We start from the raw sequence: 15,799 nt of genomic DNA on the forward strand, positions 1-15,799 counted from the left end.
AATGATGGGCAGTTAATTATTAGTGTTAGGAAACTAGGCTGCAAAGCAGCTGTCTCTTGTGTTCTTAAATGTCGTCTATGTGAAAGAGAATTTGTGAAATTGTTCCATTTCCTACTATCTCCCCACCGTTTCAGATTGTTCAAAAGCTTTGCAGACTTTCACACTATTAGACTTATGTTTGGCTATTGAAAGCTTTTGATAGAAAGAAAAAGAAAAAACAGTTTCTCCCTGTTCTTTTGTTTTTACACTGACTTCTCGGAACACTTATCTCCGCTTGAAGAAATGCTGAATAGCAACAAGCGCACTTGACATATTTTCTGCCAACTCTCCAGGTAATGGTATAGGTCAAGATCCAAGAGCCACATTCCTAGCTCAAGGGACCCTGCAGAATTTCAGAGTCTCCCTTTCTGACAGCATCAACCCCTTCCCCCCTCCCTGCCCCCAGCCAAATCTTATAGCAGCTTCACAAACCCGATATAGTGCAAATTGCTACAGGAGCAGTGGGATGTTCGAAATCCCACCAAGTACGTAATAAGCCATTGTACACATCTGAAAGGGCTTTTTGGATCCTGGCCAACAGCACATGATACTTGGGTAGTGAATTTTACATTAAGTATCTATAAGTGCCTCTTTCCCGGGGAGGGGGCATGGTGCAACGGAAAGCTCTATTACTTGCACTGAAAATTGGCTGCCTTTCCCTGATCCAAAGCACTGTTAGTTTCCCACTGCACCACACACGTGTGTTTGTGTGTGTGTGTGTGTGTGTGTGTGTATTTCTTTCCTCCTCCCCAGAAAAAAGTACATCCTTATTGATATATACGTCTGTGTGCCTGTGTCTCCATCCACCCACACAGCCGGTCCTGAATTATTATGGTTGTACAAAAAGTCGCACAGATATGATTTTCAGCATTTGGTGAACAAAGGCATGCACGGACACAAAACAGGGGATGATTGATAAAATCCTTCCCACTATTGGCTATTATTTACTGCTTCTTAAGCGGCAGGCTGTATATTTATGCCAATTTATCTGCTTCAGGGAGCATTCTTGATAGCAGGACAAAGTGAATAAAAGTAGTTTGCTTTGCAAATGAATGCAAATGGCAGAGCCTTTGGGAAGCCTGTTAAACAGGGGCAAGGCACTCTGATTAGGAGTGAAGCTGCCATTTGGACATGGTGAAAAGAGCACGCTTGAGCCATTGATTGGGGGAGACAGTGAAAAGTCAGGGAAGGGCCCCGTTTAAGCTTGTGGTGGAGCAGGCGGACGTCAGCGTGGTTAGAGCACAGTGGGAGAATGACAGGCAGGATTAGTGTCAGGGAGAAGCTTTGCCGTAGCTGTGGAGATGGTCTCTGGGGTCATTCACCTCTGAATGTTGTTCTGTGCTGATGGCTCTGTAATGCAAACTGCTTGGTGCCTGCCTGTTCATTATCGGAAATGGTGATTAGGGGGAGGTATTTGTCATAAAGGGCTCTTTTTAGAAATAAATAGAAATGGGAAGCTGTTGCTTGCTGCCCGTGCCAGTGCAGAGGAAGCCTGGTGCAGATGGCTTTTCTGATGAGAAAGAAAGGGGAAGGTGGAAACAGCTGCTTGCATGTGAATGAATGTTAAGGCTTCTCTATATAGAGCCCCTGCGCTCCTGCTTCAAGGTTTGGGGGCTTGATTTGTCATTTTTTAAAAAGAAGAAATTGGAGTTTGGGTTTGCAATTGAGGGAGCGTGTGTTTTGGTCTCTCTGGAAACAGTTACCCTGCCCCTAAATGCGCTGTGCTCAGGAGCTATTCATTCCAGGTGCTTCCAATAGATTAACCACCAGAGGTTTAAGTAGACGTTGGATGGCCATCTGTCATGTATTGCTTTAGCTGAGATTCCTGCATTGCGAGGGGTTGGACTAGATGACCCTTGGGGTCCCTTCCAACTCTACAATTCTGCGATACTACGACCACCTCCACAAATCCTTTCCTTGTTGGAGAAAAATCTAGGCAGATTTGTTACACCATTAAAAATGCAACAGTGCAGTAGTGTATTGGATTGTGTGATACACACAACCACAAATCCAGGGTCTTTCCTAAATTCACTTCCCTGGGGATATGGATTTTATGCAAAATTTTGTCATGTTAATACCTTAAAGCACCTGACACTATTAAACATGTTGCATTTGTAGAATTAGTGTGCGCCCGCCCGCATGTGTGTCCAAATCATTATAAATAAACTAGACGTGCCAGGTATATGTGTTCCTCTATTCAACAAGCAAGAGTAGGAAGTATTAAGCAAGCTATAAAATAATTGTATTTGCAATGAACACCCTTTGCACGATTCCCTTGCTTCAGTCTTGCGCTCAGTGTCTCTACCCCCTCCTGCCACAGACAAACCCTCCTTGTGTAATGAATGTTCTTCAAATGTTTTACAGGCACCGGAATGGACGGAAGAGGACCTTAGCCAACTGACAAGAAGTATGGTTAAGTTCCCAGGGGGGACGCCTGGTCGATGGGAAAAGATTGCTCACGAATTGGGTCGATCAGTGGCAGATGTGAGTTCACTCGAATTTGCATTGTATGGACAAACCAGAACAAGACAGGCAGTGTAGAAGCCAGACATAGATGGGGTCCAACATTGTCTTTTGAGAGAGGCTGCAATCCTTTTAGGACCTGGAAGTGAACCATTAACTAACTAAGCAAGAAGCAGATGTCAGCTGGTCCCCCTGCTCCACAATTAACAGCTGTAACTGATCAGCTATATGGGGATTCTGGCGCTTAGAGACTCAAGCTACTGTAACCCGATAACAGAAAAACAATGCCAGTTTTAGGCTTTCTAGTAAACCCTCTTTGCTGGAAGAGGACATTTGTGAGACTTAAGTAAAGATAATATTTCTGGTTGGGCCAACCCCCCCCCCCTTTTTCAAAAAACCCTAAATGCAGATCAGCTAATAGTGTTTAGACAGGTGGTATCCATTAATTAAGCTTGGGATCTCTCTCTCTCTCTCTCTCTCTCTCTCTCTCTCTCTCTCTCTCTCACACACACACACACACACACACACACACACAATGATGGACCTACAGCCTAACACAGAATACGGTGATGGTGCAAAATGACAAATTTAGCACTTTGTGAGGCAAAACATCCACTGTTGTTTCTTTTTAAAATGGACTTAAGGAGTTGTAGTTCTTGAGTACTGTTTTGGGAGAGAAGAAATTGAATTCTCTTCAGTTCAGAGGCATCAGGGAAAGAGCATGAAAATTAGTTGAACCTCATCAATGGTACTTGGCTGTTGTCACATCTGGGCATTAAGAACATTATCCCATTGCTGGGAGAAGAAGCTGACCTCCGTAACCACTTTGTGTAGCATTGATCACTATCCCACTAGGGACGGTGTCTCACTAGGCAACAAGTTCTTTAAGGAAGTGTGTCTCCTCAGAGGTTGAGGATGAAAAAACTAGTACTGATCCTGAGAGTTGGTGGTTTGAACATTAAGAACATGGGTAGTTGGGTATACAATAGGCAGGGTGAACTGTCTGCCTAACTGGAAGGTTGCAGACAACCTAAGATACAACCCAAATTTTCAAGGAGCAGCTGTCAAATGTGTCCAGACCACTGTAGTTGCTAGCCTTGTGGCAGACTTGTGACTGTGTAGTCAGAGTTCACTTTGTCTTTCCAGGGATGATAAAGACTGAGGGTATTTTGAAGGAACATAGGAAGCTGCCTTATAACGAGTCCACTGGTCCCTCTAGTTCAGTGTTGTTATTACTATTAATTATTATTTTTATATTATTGTTTTTGTTCAGTATTGAAGCCTTGTGGCACACTGCATCAGTGCGTCTGTTAACCACTGTTAACTGTGGGGAGGATTCCTGCATGGCAGGGGGTTGGACTAAATGACCCTTCCAACTCTATGAATTCTATGAAATCTATGACACTGATAAGCAGCGGCTGTCCAGGATTTCGGGCAGGTGTCTCAGGCCTCCCTGGAGATGCCTTGCTCTGTCACTGGGCTTTAGCCCTTCCCCCCAGTTTAAAAAAACAACCCTCCTTTTTTTCACCTGGCTTATGTTAAGTCAGCTATAATAATCTAAGAATTGCCTTACTGGAGCACAACCAAAGTCCATTGAATTTAGACATCTCCCCAAACAGTGCCCAGCCAGATGACTTTAGGAAGCTCCCAGGCAGCACACAATGGTGGTAAGGATCCCTCTCCAGTGGCTGGTAGTTGGTGATATTGTGCACTTGAATATATATTTATTGGGCTACTGTTATCGCACTTTATAGCCCCGAGAGCCCTCTCAACGTGGCTTAGCAAAGAGTCTGAAAATTGCGCCCAGATCTTGTACAGGAACAGAAAATGCAGGTGCCTGCATGGAACCAGGGTCTCTCTGGTAGCCTTTTCTGATGTCATAACCACCAAAAATTTGTAAGGAACTGAAATGGAGGTCAGCCACCGAAAGTTGCTCAGCCCATAATAGAAGCAGTTTTCTACTGCTGGAAGTTGGCAGTTGCCAGGCAACAGCTCCAAGTAAGGATCTCTGAGGAAGTAAAGAAGCTCATTCAGCTGTCATGGCTATCCTTTGTCCATTTGGCCATGACAACAAAAGCCTATGTTCTAATGGTTTTAACATTTTTTTAAAAAAATTGTGTGTGTGTGTACATACACATATACATATACATACACATATACATACGCATGTATGTGTGTGTGCGTGTACACACACACACACACACACACTGAGCCAGACCACTGATCCATCTAGCTTTGTATTAAATACACTGACCAGAAGCGCCTCACCAGGGTTTCAAGCGGGGGTCTCTCCCAGCCTACCTGCAGATGCTGTGTCGCTGAGCTACGGCCTTTTCTCACTGTCCACCATCTTAGGCTGTATTTACAGACAGCAGATCACACAATAAAACTTTTCTGGACTATGGGTGGAGTTTTTTTGGGGGGGGTAGATGAGTCTTGTGGCTAAACAGTCCACCATTGGAAAAAATCTTACTGCACACACTGTACTGCAAAATGGTTATAGACAGTGCTGTTTTTCTAGGAAAAAGAGGTGCCCGAATTCTCCATGAACACCTCCCTTATTCTCTTATAATGGCAATGGTGCCCACCTGAGAGGTGCCAGAACTGAGTTCCAGTGAGTTCCCCCTGGGGGAAAAAAGCCCTGGTTAAAGAGGATGTTCACTATCTAGTGTTATTTATATAAAGGTCTTTATGAACAATGTCAGTCTTGAGTTTGGCTGCAGGAAAAAAGGTCGTTAACATGAAGTGAGTTTGTGTGCTGGGATAGGGACATGGGTGCCGCTGTGGGTTAAGCCACAGAGCCTAGGACTTGCTGATCAGAAGGTCGGCGGTTCGAATCCCTGCGACAGGGTGAGCTCCCGTTGCTCGGTCCCTGCTCCTGCCAACCTAGCAGTTTGAAAGCACGTCAAAGTGCAAGAAGATATATAGGTACCGCTCCGGCGGGAAGGTAAACGGTGTTTCCGTGCGCTGCTCTGGTTTGCCAGAAGCAGCTTAGTCATGCTGGCCACATGACCTGGAAGCTGTACGCCGGCTCCCTCGGCCAATAAAGCGAGATGAGCGCTGCAACCCCAGTGTCGGTCACGACTGGACCTAATGGTCAGGGGTCCCTTTTTTACCTTACTGTTGGGTTGAGGAAAATTATGTTGGCTTGTGTTCTCTATTTGTGTTAGCTGCCAGGAAATTGAGAGCCAGATTTGTTGTTTGTTTGTTTATAGCTTATAGATAAATAAAATGGTTACTACTAGTAGTACATATAGAAAAATAGAATATTAGGGAATATGTTGGCTACAGTGCTCCCCCCCCCCCGATACCACTTCTGTAGTGAAATACGTAAATGAACTATGTATTGTGTACCCCTTCCTTCTTTCCTGAACCTTTCCTGATTTATTGTACAAGTTCAGCATGGGGAACAAATTTATTTGCACTACTACTTTTTCCAAGCTGGTTAGATTTTTAAAATGAGGTGTATTCAGATTTTAAGAAGTAAGTAATTAGCTTCTCTAGCTTCTGAAGTAGTATTTTACTCCAAAACAATTTTTCATCAGTGTCACTGGAGCCTGTTCTCCTTGTTCGGTCATGTGAGGAGTTTTCTTTCCCTTTTTGTTTTCCCGAACCTTTTCTCAATTTGTATGCATTTTTTAAAAAAGTATCTTGCCCAATCTTAATAAGATGATTAGTTTTAGTAGTTTTACAGTGCCTTGGTGTGAAATAAGTCAGGTAACCACTTTATTAGAACCCCCCCATCAGCTTAGATCTCCTGAACTCACAACTTACCATGTCAGCTTGATTGTGAGAAATAGTCTCCAGAATCTAAACATTTGAAGCAACTGTGTAACGTCTAAGCCGCTTCACCTCTCCTTTCAAAACAAAGTCCAGACCAAAAACAAAAATCCTCTCAAACCAATCAGTATAATGGAATCACATTTTTATTTGTAAGTGGAAAGATAATGCAGCATTTATTAAATTACTTTCCTGGTTTGGGCTTGTGGTATTAATTAGATTTGTTTTTGTCAAGCGTTTCGATTATGAAAGGGAAGCCTTCCAGTTCTCTTTAATCAGAGTTCCTGCCAGCTGACCCGGTTACCTGTACCAGCACCCCACGTCTGCCTCCACACATCTGTTCTTTGACCCGTTTCCCCCTTGTTGGATTTTTGGCGCTCATTCTTGCCCTCTTACTACTTGAAGAAATAATTGAACATTCTTCCCCCACCCCTCCTAAACACACTCCCCCCTTCAATGGCTGAGCTCTCCCTGGTTTGGTTAACGAATGGCTCACTTGTTTCAGGCTTCCCCAGCAAGATGAGCTCCTCGACAACTGGCTATACTGACTGGGGCTGATGGGAGTTGGAGTCCATCCACATCTGGATGACCAAAGGCAGTGTGGTGTAGTGGATACGGAACGCGGAGCTTCTGTTAAAGCTTATGCATTGTTACAGGCTGAACCTATGCAGTCAGAAATAAGCACTCCTGAATTGGAAACATGCATCTGAATATGTATTTATTGGGCTACTGTTATCCCACTGAAAATTGTGCTCAAATCTAATACAGGAGCAGAAAACGCCTGGCATTTGTATGGAACCAGGGTCTCTCAGGGATCTTTTCCTGGTGTCATAACAGGCAACAGCTACCACCAAAAACTTCTAAGGCACTTGTGAAAGGTGCCTTGGGATCACGGTCATTATTTTTTAAAGTTTTTAAAAGGATGCTAAAAATTGTGAAAACAATCTGGTGTGTGTGCAAAGCAGACTCCTAGTTGTTTATTTTCATGTGGTTATTTCACTGTAAGTTTTTCAACTGGCAGCAAAGAGCTCTCCGGTTCCATTCACATGAAATAATATCATTTGCTTGGCTAAGAGGATGTAAACTGATGCTGCTTTGCCTCTGCAGTCACTAATCTCTTATATTCAGGTTGCAATAGCAGATTGATGGGGGATTTGCTGCCTGCATGGAAAAGGCCCAGGTAGGCAGCAAAACAACAATAGGCAGGTGGGTAGATAGGAGCACACTTTTCTAATTTTCTAATTAGTGTGGTGCTTGGCAGTGTGAGGTAAAGGGGGTGCAGTTATAAAAACACCCCATATGTCAAAGAGAAGATAGGGAGATGATTAACTGCCACTGGGCTGTGTAAATTTGAGCTCATGAGTAGAAACACACTACCTTTTAACTTCCGTTACCATGAGGTGTAAAGGGCTCCAGATAGTTAGTTTAGTATTATTTGAGGGAGAGATTGTCTAGGGAAGTGATCCATGAAGAGAAACTGATTGCTGGTCTTAGGTTTTCTGTTGTTTTCTATTTAAATAAGAGTTTATCTTAAAGAACACTGATTAACTGTTTTGAAAAACAGTATACAATTTCATGCAAATCATGATGCTGCCCCCCTTTTTAAGAGCAAGGTTAAGAGCGTCATCTGGGTGAAATAAGAAATCTTCCTCTTTTCCCATTCTTCTTGGAGTTGGAGCTCTTTGGCCTATAGAGAGAGCCAGTGTGTTGTGGTTGTTTGTTGACTGACTTGTTACACTTCTACCCCATCCTTCCTTTTAAGCAGCTCAGGGCAATGTCCACAATCCTGCCCCACCCTGCTTCTCATCTGGGAGGATTGTTCACAGTTTTGCTTGCAAGACATACACCAGAGTCCATGTTTATTTAATAAAATATTTATTGTAATTATATATCATGCACATTGGGCTTTTAGAATAGCTGAATAGGGATGGAAATGTGCAGCTGGTCTCCGTCAATAGTTCTGGTTATTGGTATTCACTGGACTCTTTGTCTTGATCAGTTTTCTTTGATGTCTTCTTTTAAGCCATCTTACAAAACATATCTATAAATTAAATGCATTCTCTTCCTTCCTAAACAGGTCACCATGAAAACCAAACAGATTAAAGATTCAGTTACGTGCGCTCCTGGTAAGTTTCTAGTGCTTCTGTTATTTGTTTCTTGATGCTTAGAGCATAATTAATCTGTGTTAAGTGAGATTGGAGAACATTTAAGCTTAAAAACATTAGTGCCTTGCTGAATCAGATAGTAGTTCAGTATTCTTTCCAGCAACCAGCAGCAACTAGGTGAACTTCCACAAATTTGCCTTTCCTCACTGCCTGCATTCTGCCCACCCCTATTTTGGCCAGTTCCTGGGTCAGATCTCGCTGGCCAAACTTTTTTTAGAGAATAGGAACTCCTGTTCCAGGTATAACATTGCTGCCATGCAGGGTCTCAGCTTGCCCCACCAGACTCATGGTATTGGGAAATGGCAATGCATTCTCTTCCCATCCCTTATCTCTGCAATGACCTGGGAGTTGAGTGTTCAACTCAAGCTATAATGTTAGAGTGATATATCTGCAGAGTGAAACCTCGCAATCCTTCATCCACAGCTTTGAGAAACTCACAAGAAACTTAACTGTACTGGCTGCCTCTTCTATAAAATGATCCAGGCAGAAAGGGACTTGTATATTTGACCGTATTAAGTGGATAATATGAGGCTCTACCCTTCAGTGGTCAGCAGTGCAAAGGACACAGAATAACTAAGGGTACCGTTAGCAGTAGGGGCAATGCAGTTCATTCATTTCAAACCAGTGGAAATTGTGCAGTAGCAGGTGCATGTTAACAAAGGAACCAGAAAACAGTGCCAGATGTTTTAGCATCATACCTAATTGATGCTATTTCTGGATTGCTTAATTCAGGTGTGCCTACCATGGAAACAAAGGAGGAAGTAAAAACAGAAGCCCAAATTCATTATTTTTATGAACTCTTGATTTTTGAGTAGATGTATCAGATTTTTTTCAAGGGTTGACTCAACAATTACTTACTGGGGGGTAACAGTTGCAGAATAAGAATACTATAGGATCAGTTTCCCCTTCCCTGGCTTAAATCATGCTGAAAATGATGCTGTTTCCAACAGGTATCGTTAGGCTGTCAGAGCTGAAAATGTTGGCCCAAAACTCCAAATCCAACAAGGCCAGTGTTAACTTGTCAGATCACATAATCACTCAGCGGGAAAAAGAGGAGGAAGACCTGGAGGAGGACGTGTCAAAGTACAGTTGTGACCCAGAACCAATAGATATGGCAACAGCAGATCAACAAGAGACTGCGTTGACTGAAGCCAGACACCGCAGGAGGAAAACAATACCAAAGGGCCCTGAAGTGACACTCCCAGTGATGAAAGAGGCAGCAGAGGACAAATGTAGGGGGAAGCGCCAGAAGGACTTTGACACTGCAGATCAAGAGGAATATAGCGATGAGGAGGCCAGAAAAAGAGAGAGATGCCGCAGTTCTGAAGACTTGTGGACTCAGAATCAACAGAAGCTTTTGGAGCTGGCCTTACAGCAGTATCCAAAGGGAACCGCAGAACGCTGGGATAAGATTGCCAAATGTGTTCCAGGGAAAACTAAGGTGAGGTCATGCTCTCGTGTAGGGTTAAAGCACTCTGCCGTTGGGTGTGGTGTGGTACACTAGCTAAAAGCTGAAGCTGCCTCCTTGATTCTGCCAAAAGTTCAACCTGGGGGAGGGAATGCACTTCAGTTTTCAGCAAATGTTGCTGAGAATGAGGTGTGGCATATGGCTAAATGCTGTAGCTGCTAACATGCAGCTCCTTTCAAGGCAGGGCTTTTGGAGGTTTGGGCTGGTTCTGTACAGCATTGCTTCTAAACTGGTAAAACAGTGAAGTTAGGTCCACTCGCGGACGACTCTGGGGTTGTGGCGCTCATCTCGCTCTGTCGGCCGAGGGAGCTGGCATTTGTCCGCAGACAGCTTCCAGGTCATGTGGCCAGCATGACTAAGCCGCTTCTGGCAAACCAGGGGGAAGCACCATTTACCTTCCCGCCGGAGCGGTACCTATTTATCTACTTGCACTTTGACGTGCTTTCGAACTGCTAGGTGGGCAGGAGCAGGGACCGAGCCTGTCGCGGGGATTCGAACCACCAACCTTCTGATCGGCAAGCCCTAGGCTCTGTGGTTTAAGCCACAGCGCCATCCACTTCCCTTAAGTTAACATAGTGAGGCCCAGTATTAGTTTCTGGCATTTTGCTTTTTATTAGGAATTCGTTACTTTTATTGTTTTTCCAAACAGTTGCTGCTTTTACGAAGTCCTGTTGGTCCATTAGAAACATTTCAAAATCCACTAGCGTGAATTTTATTTTATTAGGGTTATACAAAATGCCACATGAATGTGAGCAAGGTTGTTTCTTTTAGATAGAAATAGAACTTTTTGCATAGTTTCTTTGACAGCCCACAGAAAGGCAGCAAAAACAATTGGTGTGAATGTGTTGGTTGGTACAAGCAGTGAGTCGGTAGCTGTGAAAAGTGGACTTGAAATCTCTGCAAGGACCTAGGATCACTCTGTATGGCAACTTGTTCATGCATTTTCCCCATGGAATTGTCTCACTATGGACACATTTACACTGAGAAATTCCATAGCATGAACTATTTAGGATATTTTCCCCATTGTCATTTTTCCATAAAATGCCCCTTTAAATTGCTAGCATACGTTTTCATTTAACAAAAGTGAAATATCCTTTAATCTCAATTCTGCTTCTCTGCCTGCAGGAAGAATGTGTGACTCGATACAAGTTGCTGGTTGAACTCATACAAAAGAAAAAAATGGCAAAGAGCTGAATGAACATTCTCAAGAACTTTGCTTACTGAAAATGGAGATATTTTAAACAACATATGCAGTAACTTGTATTTTTGTACCTCAGTATTTCAGTATGTCATGTGCCTTAGTAAAAAATAAATCAATACATTTTATGCCTTCCTTTAAAACTTGTGCTTGTAAGATCAGTAGATTTTTTTTTGCCAAGAAAAGTATGTAAGAACTGAGTACTTAAACCTATTAGTAAAACATGGCCTAAAAACACCCTAAAATCTGTAGTCCAAAATCTCTACAAGGAGGGATGATCAACATGGCGCCCTCAACTATTGTGGGACTTCAAGTCACAATAGTCAAGTTTGGCGAGTGCTGTGGTCCAGTAATATCTAGAGGGTGCCAGGTTGGGGGGTTAATAGAACATTTAGTTAATATTGCCATTTTTAGAGTGTGCTGCATGGGCTCCTACCAGATACAGCAAATCAAGCGAAGCTGGAACTTCAGATGCCGACTTTAAAACATGACTTCTCATTCACACACATAACGATGTGTGTAATACAATCCAATGATAAGCACATCATAAAAAAACTGCAGTTGGAAGAAATAAGTTGGGTTATGTTTACAACCATAAACAATATTAAAATTTATTAACCAAAGCTTTGTACATATCTTTATATAAACTTGCAATTTTACATCTAGCAAAACAGCAACAATTTGTACAAATTGTTACAGAATATTAACGAGTGGTTTAAGCAAATTAAACCACACTGATTTACTTTAGTAAATTATCTACAAAAGTGATTTGTGACTTTTTAAAAAAATTCCCATGAACATATAAAAATAAATTATTCTTTCATTTTCAATTAAATCTACCAATTAGAAATATTACAAATCAAAATATCCACCTTATGAATTTTCCACAATACAAAAAACTGTCACAAAACCTTATTTACAGAAATGAGGTAAGAACTGTGCAATGTTTAACCAAACGATATTGCAGAAACAATAGGTTCATCCAATTAAGTACACAGTGTAGGTCTAAAGTATACTTGAGTATTTTCCACTAATAATTCACACAAATTCAGATTAGTGGCCATTAAATCCCAACCTCAATCTATGTTCTGCTATACTGCATAGTCATACCATGAAAATCATCTATTCAAAGTGAAAATACTTTTTTTAAAAAAAATTCCACCCGTTTACACCATTTCCTCAGAAATGTGAAATTCCTTCCCCCCCCCCTTTCTTTTTTTGGTAATTTATTAGTGGAAAGCAACCCAGGTAACAATTTGCCTGAGCTATCTACAGTGACAAACACTTCTCATAAAGGCAGATCAATGGGGACGGCTGCTGGTGCAAGGTTGAGCACACTGACGGCTTTCACAAAGACTTGTTTAGTGCATGCCCAGCTATACAAAGCAATTCCAACCCAATAGAGGTAAGCAACAGGCACTTGGGTTAATTCAAATATTACCAGAACATGAGTTGCCCTCTCCTCTGGTAAGATTTATCATCTTTGAACTGATCTGTTTTTTCCCCAGCAACCTTAAAAAAAATCCAATTGAGCATTAGCCACCATTTGTCATTACTTGAGACTTCTTGCTTTAGCAAAACATCAATTAAAGTTAACTGGGGGTGGGAGTAAAAAGTTGGTCCTTTATTGGGGGGGAAAACTGGTACCTCTTTTAAAAAAAACTCACTGGTGTTTAGCTAAACAGTAACAACTTGCCATTGGCAGATACTGCAATTTGGCTTGCTTGCTTCAAACAAGTAATGGATCTGGAACAGGCAGGGACAGACAGTCTGTTCATTAGCACTCTGGTATGTTAAAAGGCTACTAGTTCAGCAGCAGAAGTCAAACAAATGGCCCAAACTGACAACTCTAATATGCAAAAATACTTTAAAAGTTCCATGAAATTGGAAGAAAACAGTTAAGGTTCAGTGCAACAAAAAGCAACAAGGTCAAAGCCTTACAATAAATGTCTTCAGGTAGATTCGCTTTTCCAGTGTGCAGTTAGCTCCTTGTTGCATTGAGTCATACCTGCAGAGAGTCTGTAACTTGCAAACTGATGAAGTGCTCTCACAGCAGGACACATAATTCTCATGTTTTTATTTCTCCAAATGTCAATTCTTTTTCGGTGCAACTGGTCCACTTTTATCATTGAGTCTCTGGAGACGAAATCAACATGTCATGCCAGCGTACAATTGTGTCACATTATCAGGGTTTTTAAAAAATATATATATAAAACAAAATGGTACTGCATCAAAAGAGAGAGATTTGTTGTTTTTACGTATGGCAAAACTTCCTAAGGTTGAGAAGCAACATAAAATGAAAACTTTTGACATAAAAGGATGACATTTGGTCTCCAGCCTGCACTCCCCTCACTAAGGGGGGGGGGGCAAACCACCACCTAAAAGCTCTCATAAGCTGCTTCTGGATTCAGCCAGTTTATGTTTTCTCCACAGTACACAAAATTTGAATTAATATCTACAGGATTTTTAGGAAACAAAGCACACATTTCATTATGAAATAATGAATGCAGATGTATTCACTGTTCATTTACTTCTACTGTTCCAACTGAGAAGCAGCACCTTTACAGACAGTTTGGGTTAGGTATGTGAGGAAATAAGGGGGGGAGGAATACTAAAAACGGCCTTTCCTATTTGTTTCTGTCACTAAATGTCACATTCAATGAGTTTTGGGAAATATGCAAATAATTTGCAATACTGATTAATTGATCAGGTAGTTGCTGATTGGTTACTAACTCTTTAAAATTGGTGGCTAGCCCTATTTAAAAGCAGTGGTTAATTGCTAAGACAGGAAGTTAATGTTATTGAGCCAAGTCCTATCAAAGGAACAGCATACACAGCTTTTCTGGAAAAAATAAATTTAACAGTGAAATTTAGAGAACTAGACAACAGTAATGGGCAATACCAACGCAGAAAGATGGTTCTTTCCTCTCTTGTGCTAATGTTCCAGTGCTAGAGTTCACTATGCTGTGGGTCTTCCAGTAGTTTATTGAAAAGTATTGTAACTAGATGGTGCTAAAAGCGCAAAAATACCCCCACGGCTAGTACAAAGCAACAACGAGCAGCATGTGGTCAAAACTCAGCAATGGCACACACACACAAGTGCAACTGTAGCAGCAAATGCCCTTGCTGTCCCCTGGAAAAGTAGAAGAGCTGCTGATTATCCTGCAACATTATCCTAGTGAGGGGGGAGCTTGAAGGCTTTACCAGGCCGGGACCAGAGGGGCTCTCAGTCTAAGGACTGGATGCCAAAGTAGATGTGACAGTTCAAGCCACTCATTTCAGTCATACACTTGTAGCTGAACAGGATATCCTCTCTCTGTTTAATCTTTAATATAAACATCTCCCTTGGTGTTGGTATTTTTAACCTTTACCTAGTTAAGACCTTCTCCTGCACTTGAATTTGCTTATATGAGCAGTACACGTATATACTTACAGTTACTTTTTGAGCTGTATTATCCCCATGAATGGTAAGGAATGGGTTACTCGTAGCTGTATGAAGTGGGGATGCCTGATTGCCTGCCAGCAAGTTATTGATGGGAATCTGTGTTGCTCCAGAAATCTGCAATTGTTGTACTTCAGGCTGGTGGTGTTGCTGCTGAACTAGTTGATACAGAAGAGCCTGGTGCTGTTCCTCAAGTACAACAGAGAAGGACCGTTTTAGTCATTTTATGGGTGAACACGTTTCTTCTTGCATTCAGAAAAATGAGTAGTCAAAACTGGTGAAAACTAAACATGTGAGTGAATTAACTCCTCCCTTATCCAGGATTTACACACACTTTTCTGTAGTTTAGATTTAAAATGACTAGTTGACTTTTCCACAGCTTCAAGGCAGAAGAACAGCCAGAACTAGCGTCTTAAAGCTGCTGTTGGTAGAGAGGTCCCTTGCCTGCTCAGAACTAATGTTTCGCCACAATTAAGAGCAGAGCTTTGATACAGGGAAGTCCAGTTCACATCCCTGCTTAAGTATGAAGCATACTGGCAGGCATTGAATAAATTTATTGCAAGAACCAAAACACAACTTTGAGCAGACAAGTGGGATGCAGAAACAGAGACGTGACCCAGGAAAAGCAGAAAGTCATGCTGTGGACTACAAATCTAGGGGAGAGTAAACTTTAAAGGGTAGTGCAACAGAGATATCTGAAAGCCCCTGTCTTCTTCCTGACTAAGCCAATCCAAGAATCCAGTATACATTTTCTTTCTCCTTTTCAACAGAGTAGACTTTGGATGTACAAAGCAAAAGCATTTGTGTCAGAAGCTAAATGAAAAAACTTCTTTTGGAGAACTAACAGGTGGCAGGATCTAGTAAGCACCTTTCTAAAGAGCTATACAATAAAACATTACTTGTGTATCTGTCTTCAGTTGATACTGGATTGTGAATGTAAATGATTAGCTTCAGGGTGCTTATAGTCTACCCCCACATCCTGGTACCCCGTTCAAAAATGTATGCATGTGAAAGAGAACACTATGTGCCTGCAAGTTTGTATGTCTACAAATCTCTCAAGAATATTGTTGCCTCTTATTTTGTACCAATGCCATAAGCATCTTTCAAGCTGAAGAGAAATCCTTCCAGGTTGATGCATGTCATAACAGTTCTGCAGTAGCAAAAGAGGTTGAGGAGACCATCTCCTCTTCCAGCCTGACCCCCACTCCACTTCCTGTGGAGCAAAGTGAGCCATCCCTCTTTTC

The 15,799-nt window shown here is 41.9% G+C and overlaps 2 protein-coding genes across 10 annotated transcripts in view; one reads left to right on the top strand and one right to left on the bottom strand.

The window, feature by feature from the left end:
• The window catches only part of DNAJC1 (DnaJ heat shock protein family (Hsp40) member C1), a 119,022-nt gene extending 107,781 nt beyond the window's left edge, over positions 1-11,241 (top strand). For all 3 annotated transcript variants that reach the window (XM_053410430.1, XM_053410428.1, XM_053410427.1), the window contains 4 exons: positions 2,404-2,523; positions 8,360-8,408; positions 9,398-9,888; positions 11,041-11,241. In XM_053410430.1, the coding sequence (XP_053266405.1) occupies positions 2,404-2,523; positions 8,360-8,408; positions 9,398-9,888; positions 11,041-11,109 (729 nt within the window). In that variant the 3' untranslated portion in view covers positions 11,110-11,241. The remainder of the gene's footprint in view (positions 1-2,403; positions 2,524-8,359; positions 8,409-9,397; positions 9,889-11,040) is intronic.
• A 469-nt stretch (positions 11,242-11,710) lies between these two features.
• MLLT10 (MLLT10 histone lysine methyltransferase DOT1L cofactor) overlaps positions 11,711-15,799 on the bottom strand; it is a 116,180-nt gene continuing 112,091 nt past the window's right edge. For 6 of the 7 annotated variants that reach the window (XM_053410420.1, XM_053410423.1, XM_053410422.1 and 3 more), the window contains 2 exons: positions 14,547-14,744; positions 11,711-13,249 (listed from right to left, as the gene is read on the bottom strand). In XM_053410420.1, coding sequence (XP_053266395.1) covers positions 13,205-13,249; positions 14,547-14,744 — 243 coding nt within the window. In that variant the 3' untranslated portion in view covers positions 11,711-13,204. The remainder of the gene's footprint in view (positions 13,250-14,546; positions 14,745-15,799) is intronic. The other variant, XM_053410421.1, reaches the window with a different exon arrangement.

The sequence above is a fragment of the Podarcis raffonei genome, chromosome 12, assembly GCF_027172205.1.
Source record: "Podarcis raffonei isolate rPodRaf1 chromosome 12, rPodRaf1.pri, whole genome shotgun sequence".
Lineage (NCBI taxonomy): Eukaryota > Metazoa > Chordata > Lepidosauria > Squamata > Lacertidae > Podarcis > Podarcis raffonei.